General features: G+C 43.2%; 1 protein-coding gene across 6 annotated transcripts in view; it reads left to right on the forward strand.

Annotated features, from left to right (window-relative positions):
* Positions 1-4,716, forward strand: part of suds3 (SDS3 homolog, SIN3A corepressor complex component) — a 7,518-nt gene extending 2,802 nt beyond the window's left edge. For 4 of the 6 annotated variants that reach the window (XM_031849651.1, XM_031849655.1, XM_031849656.1 and 1 more), the window contains exons 5-12: positions 431-450; positions 539-695; positions 856-951; positions 1,132-1,193; positions 1,293-1,314; positions 1,933-2,056; positions 2,885-2,969; positions 3,908-4,716. In XM_031849651.1, the coding sequence (XP_031705511.1) occupies positions 431-450; positions 539-695; positions 856-951; positions 1,132-1,193; positions 1,293-1,314; positions 1,933-2,056; positions 2,885-2,969; positions 3,908-4,006 (665 nt within the window). In that variant the 3' untranslated portion in view covers positions 4,007-4,716. Of the gene's footprint in view, positions 1-430; positions 451-538; positions 696-855; positions 952-1,131; positions 1,194-1,292; positions 1,315-1,932; positions 2,970-3,907 lie in introns of those variants that run through there. The other 2 variants (XM_031849652.1, XM_031849654.1) reach the window with 2 other exon arrangements.
* The last annotated feature ends 1,038 nt before the right edge of the window (positions 4,717-5,754 follow it).

The following is a 5,754-nucleotide window of genomic DNA, read 5'->3' on the forward strand; positions in this document are numbered from 1 at the left end:
CCCCCTTTTTTTTTTTTTTGTGCGTGAAACCATCTTGTTTGAATAAATATTTTCATAGATAGGGTTCATAATTTACATCGTTGTGAGCGTCTCACACTGTCGGGTTGAACCAGACAGTGAGGATAGAAGTTGTTTATTTTGTATTTGCAGTAAAGGGAAATAAAACAAATAATGTGACTAAACACAACATGCAATATTAATGAAGTAGCACAGCGTCTACCCAGACATCATTTAGTAAACTTACAGATCACATTTTGTTCTCTCTGCTCCCAACCCATCCCTCGTCTACCATTTCACTGTTTTAATTATATTGGTTACCTTATTGTTGTTGACTCATTGGCTTCTTTGCTTCCTGTGTGTGCCAGAATTCTGTGCTCTCAGTCAATATTACTTTGTTTGTTTAAAGATATTTCTTTCTTCCTCTTTACAGATCTGTTTCTCCAACTTGAGGTGAGTGTAGTTCTTCCTGCTGATGCAGTTTCTGCAGAGTTAACTTTTTACAAACGAAACATCATTTCCTTCTCTCATCGTGCTGCAGACGGAGCAGGTGGAGAGGAACTACATCAAGGAGAAGAAGGCAGCGGTGAAGGAGTTTGACGATAAAAAGGTTGAACTGAAGGAAAACCTAATTGCAGAGTTGGAGGAGAAGAAGAAGATGATCGAGAACGAGAAATTAACAATGGAGCTAACGGGCGGTAAGACATTATGCAGTCATTTAAGATGTCGGTCCTTTTGAATTGTCTGTGCGGGATGTTTGCTTTTCATAAACTCCAAAGGTTGATCTTTTTGAGAATGTTTGACACTATCTGTGTGTTATTGTTGGATCTCAGTTTGTCATTATTTGCTCATACACAGACTCCATGGAGGTAAAACCGATCATGACTCGGAAGCTGAGGAGACGGCCCAACGATCCGGTCCCGATACCAGACAAACGGAGAAAACCTGCACCAGATATCCTTCACATACACTTTAGATGAACCTGTGAGGGTCAACGTGTTCAGTAGTACTTGTACTGGTAGCATCTGTATTTTCTCAAGATGGGAGATATTTAGTTCCAGTCCAGGGTAGATCAGAGGCTCGGCTACATTTCTCAGCTACGTTGTTTAAAAATGCTTCCTTAACTCTTCACACCTCAGCTAAATTATTTGTTATCGGACGACCAGATAATGGAAGATTTAAGAACACTTAATAAGGTAAGTGTTGCCGAATGTCTTGATATTATGCATGTCCCCGCTGATTAGTATTCTTTTCCAATTATGTCTTCTAAAATGTTCACCCCCTCTCTTTTACAGCTTAAATCACCAAAGCGACCAGGTATGTCAACGCTCACCGTCAGCTTAATTTCCACTTGAAATGCACAATGAGATCTGTAGTTCAGGACATGAATGGTCGTTCGTTACTGTTTCTGCTGAGTTCCATGAGAAAGTCGTCAGCACTCCGATGTCTGTTCGCCAGCTGTTGGTTAGCTTAGCTTAGCACGAAGACTGGAATATTGGTTTGGTCACCAGAGACTTCAGAAAGTCTCCCAGCCAAGAAACAGTTCTCATATTCCCCCATAACACAGTCAACATGACGTTTTTCAACTCGCAGTGACTTTCCACGGCTTTCAAAAGCACCGCTTTAAATCTTCAGTTCCTCAATTATTTTGGAAGTAAGCATTTAAAAAAAGACCTTATTCGACGAAGATCAAAGCGACAGATAAGTCGACTAATTGACTAAGAGGGGCAGCCCCACCTGGTTCCAGTCTTTATGCTAAGCTAAGCTAACCGGCTGCTGCTTGTAACTTCATATTAAAATGGACAGAAAGGAAAGTGGTATCGATCTTCTCGTCTCAGCAAGAAATCAAATAAGCTTACAATATTTTCCAAAATGTCCTAAAACTACCATCAACCATTAAACTTGTACGTGCGTGTGTTGCATGGCGATGCTCAGGCGTTTCTCCCTCTCCAGTGTCGCCCTCGTCTCCAGAGCGCATCCCCCCCGCTCCCATGGAGAGCCCCTCCCAGCGCTACGAGGCCCGCATCGAGGAGGGTAAGCTCTACTACGACAAGAGATGGTGAGTTCGTAGTTTCATTCTCAGAACTGACATCCCATCACGCTGTTTCCCCACACAGCTCGACTGCAGCTCGTGCCACCACTAGATGGCCACATTGCCACGTGGTTGCTGCCTTTTTGGTGTTTGCTTGGTCTTCAAAATACAACACTTTGATGGCAGCCTGCTTTTGTTCTAAGCTACAGAAAGAGATATTTCTTCATACGCGCTGGTGCTTGAAGCCACCATAAAAATATACATATTCAGAGAGGGTGGCTGCCTTAGAGTCGGCTCTGCTGCGATGCAGAGATGAAGAGAATGGAAATCCTTGACCAGACGCCGCTCCGGTGACCTTTTTTGTTTGAGAGCAGAGCTCTGCGTTAGACACGTGTCAGAACAGAAGGTCGCGTGAAGAAGGGTAACAATAATAGCATGCGGTCTTATTAGCTGCTCTTACAGACGGAGGAAGTTGAGAGGAGCGAGCTGTGAAGTACGTGCGCTTTTCTGTCAAGGCAAAGTCTCATTTATTCTTCGCTAAAGAAGAAGAAGAAGAAGAAGACGACGCCACCGGAAAGCCTTCAGAGAGAACTGCAGGGAGACGCATGCGTCATTATTCTTCAGTGGGCCCTTAATGATCAAACGCGTTGGTCTTCAGTCTCTTCCCCTGGGTTGGTGCTGTCCTCTTGACAGTTTGGAGCCATTTAAAAAAAAAAAAAAAAAACAGACCTTTTTGTTTTGACTTTCCAGTCCAATTATCTATTTAGTGCCACCTCAGGAGGAATGTGGTTTATTCAGCTGGCTAAAATGATGTGTAATGAACCCCTCTCCTGTCTCTCTTTGTTTTGTGTTCAGGTACCACAAGAGCCAGGCCATCTATCTGGAGTCAAAGGACAACACAAAGATTAGCTGTGTCATTAGCTCAGTGGGCACCAATGAGGTGAGTTTTACTTCATTTGACTCCTGTTGCACATATAACTGGCTTTACTGCATTAAACATGAGGCGGGGGAAACTCTATATTGTCAACAAATCCCTCTAAGTGTTGTCTGTGTAGCCGAAGCTTGATGTATTTTATTCATCTGTGCCATTAATGAGCCACACTGTAGCGCTGTGTGACACCTTCCTTCATTACCGTGAACACTCACACAACTTTATTTTGAGTCAATCCCACAAACACCTTCTTGCTGCTGTAAATACTCACCAGGATGCCAAATGTGCATCAATCCACAGTGGAATAATTAGTTCCTCCTGTTTGAGTTTTATTTGTCTTTGTCAGTTATATTCAATGGGAATTTTACAGAAGACCGGCGATCTTAAACTACGGTTAGCGATCTTCAAATAAATGTATTATTTTTTCATGCCTGCCTGCGTGCGTTCTTCCCGTTTGCACGTTACACATCCCTTAAATCTTCCACAAACTGCTAGTCGGACAGCTGTGAGTGCTAACGATTGCCATGTTTGTTGTTTACGTTCATTATGATCATGTGGGGGGAGTGGCTTTGTCAGTGTTGGGAGACTTTTGGAGCTAATGCTACGAGCTACTTTCATTTGAAAAGATTTTTTTTCGGTTGGATACTTTCACAAATGTAGCGCACTCTTGCTAGTTTCTCCAGAGTACCAACCCTAGCTTTAGATGTTGGCTGGTTGGAAGGGGAAGAGATGCCAGCCACAGATTTATTCTCCCAGTGTTTGATGAGTTACAAATGCTAATTTCCCTCAATAACCAACAAAAGACTATCACTAAGGAGGAGTGATCACTAGGAAAGGAAAGTTCATCTTACCAGGGAGCATTCAGATTAAAATGTATTGGATGTGGTTTGTATTGACGGCTACTTTGGAATACATTTGTTCCTAAATGTCTGATCTTTGTTCTGCAGATTTGGGTGAGGAAGACGAGCGACAGTACAAAGATGAGGATCTACCTGGGACAGCTGCAGAGGGGAGCGTTTGTCATCCGTCGACGGTCGGCTGCGTGAAATATTACCCAACCCCCATCTGTTCATTTATCCATCCATCCACTGTTTCCCTATTTGCTGCATCTCACATGTGGCCTCTTATTCTTCATCATATTCACTACCCCCCATTACACAAACATACACGCCCGTGGCCAAGAATATCTCACCAGATTGTATCTGTTTCCCCACAGAAACCAGATGATAATACAGCACGACTGGTAACTGGCTGTTTCTCCAGCATTGTTTGTCACTATGTGGCTCGTGTGAGAAGGCAGCCAGTGGTCATAAAAGACTTTTCCACACCGTTCTGTCCTCTTTACATTTATCATTAAGTTATTTTTCTTCGACAGCCTCATGTTGAAGAAGTCTCCGAGCCTTTCAAAGCGTCTCGCTGCCGGCGTGTAACACAGAGAGATGCAAAGATGTGTAGCTGCTGCAGGTTCGGATGATTATCATGAATCCCTCGAATAAAGAAGTCGGTTTCTGTTAACAGGAAGTCATTTTCAAACGATGCCTTTTTTGATGGTTTGTCCCAAAAAAAATGTTTAAAAGTCCTCTGTATAAAACCCTACTTTTTGTTCTAGTTTTTTGAAAAGAAAAAGTGTTATTTAGTGTGATCCTCTTCACATGCGAACGATCTGGATGACTTCAACTGTGTTTGCGTGTGGAGAGCTAAGTTGACTCTTGATTTGTACTGTGTTACATTTTATTAAAATGTTTTCTGCATTTTATGAATTGAATTTGCTTTAATATTTCTGACATTCACAAAGTTTGCTGCCATTGAAACATTCACCGTAGTCATTGTTACACCATGTTCACCATGTTCAAGCTGAAAACAGCTGCCTGGAAATCAGTTGTGAGCCCGAAAAACCAAAACGCCGAGCTGAAAGTCTGGCGGTAATTCTCCGAGGGTTTTTAAGAGCGACCCCTTTCACATAAAGATCTTTGATCCATTGTTAACATAGAAATAGTGATCATAACTGCTCCTGAAATACAGACTGAGCCAGGATTATGAAACTGTTCTACAACATCCACAGTACATGCTCGTGGTAACACATTTTTGGTTATATCTTGATCATTAATGTTAATGTAAGGTAATTTCTGTTCATATCATCTGTTGCGGGGTATTTTTCCATGTGACATTGATTTGCCAGCATTTCCATATAACCAACCTGACCAAGTCACCACACACACACATGCACGCACACGCACACACAAGGCTGCTCTCAACCATCCCTCCACTTTGTAAACAGCTGAATCATTTGACATTCAGCACAGGTCTCTGCCGGCCGAGCAGCCTGCCCCCCCTCGTGTATCCTATCGCTTCAACCTGATGGCATGTTTCACTTCACCTGACTTAATGACACAGCTTGACAAGGAGGGCAATTACTGTTTTTTTTTGCCGTGGCAAAAAAAGCAAGGCTCGTCTCAAAAGGCCTGTTGTCCAGGAGCCGTCAGGTGTGATTGCTTCGTCTCTGGCGACGGCATGAAATGAGCTGATGGTGACTGTGATGACCGTCTGTTCCCTTTATTGCATCCCGTGTCTGGATTTTGGTTGAGGCCAGAATAGCATACACTGAGGCACCTTAATGTGGGGTCTACAACACTTTCTTGTGAGTCTTTTTGCATCAAACCGCTGTGTTTCATCACTGCCGCTCTTATTTGATCTGGAATCATGGGCGGGGACAGAGGTGGCCGGGTGAGGCCCCCCGAGTCCCCAAGAACTGCACCCGGCTCTCAAGTCAGTTTTAATGTAAGGGCCAAAAATG

This window comes from Anarrhichthys ocellatus, unplaced genomic scaffold (assembly GCF_004355925.1).
Source record: "Anarrhichthys ocellatus isolate YVR2014 unplaced genomic scaffold, GSC_Weel_1.0 scaffold9, whole genome shotgun sequence".
NCBI lineage: Eukaryota > Metazoa > Chordata > Actinopteri > Perciformes > Anarhichadidae > Anarrhichthys > Anarrhichthys ocellatus.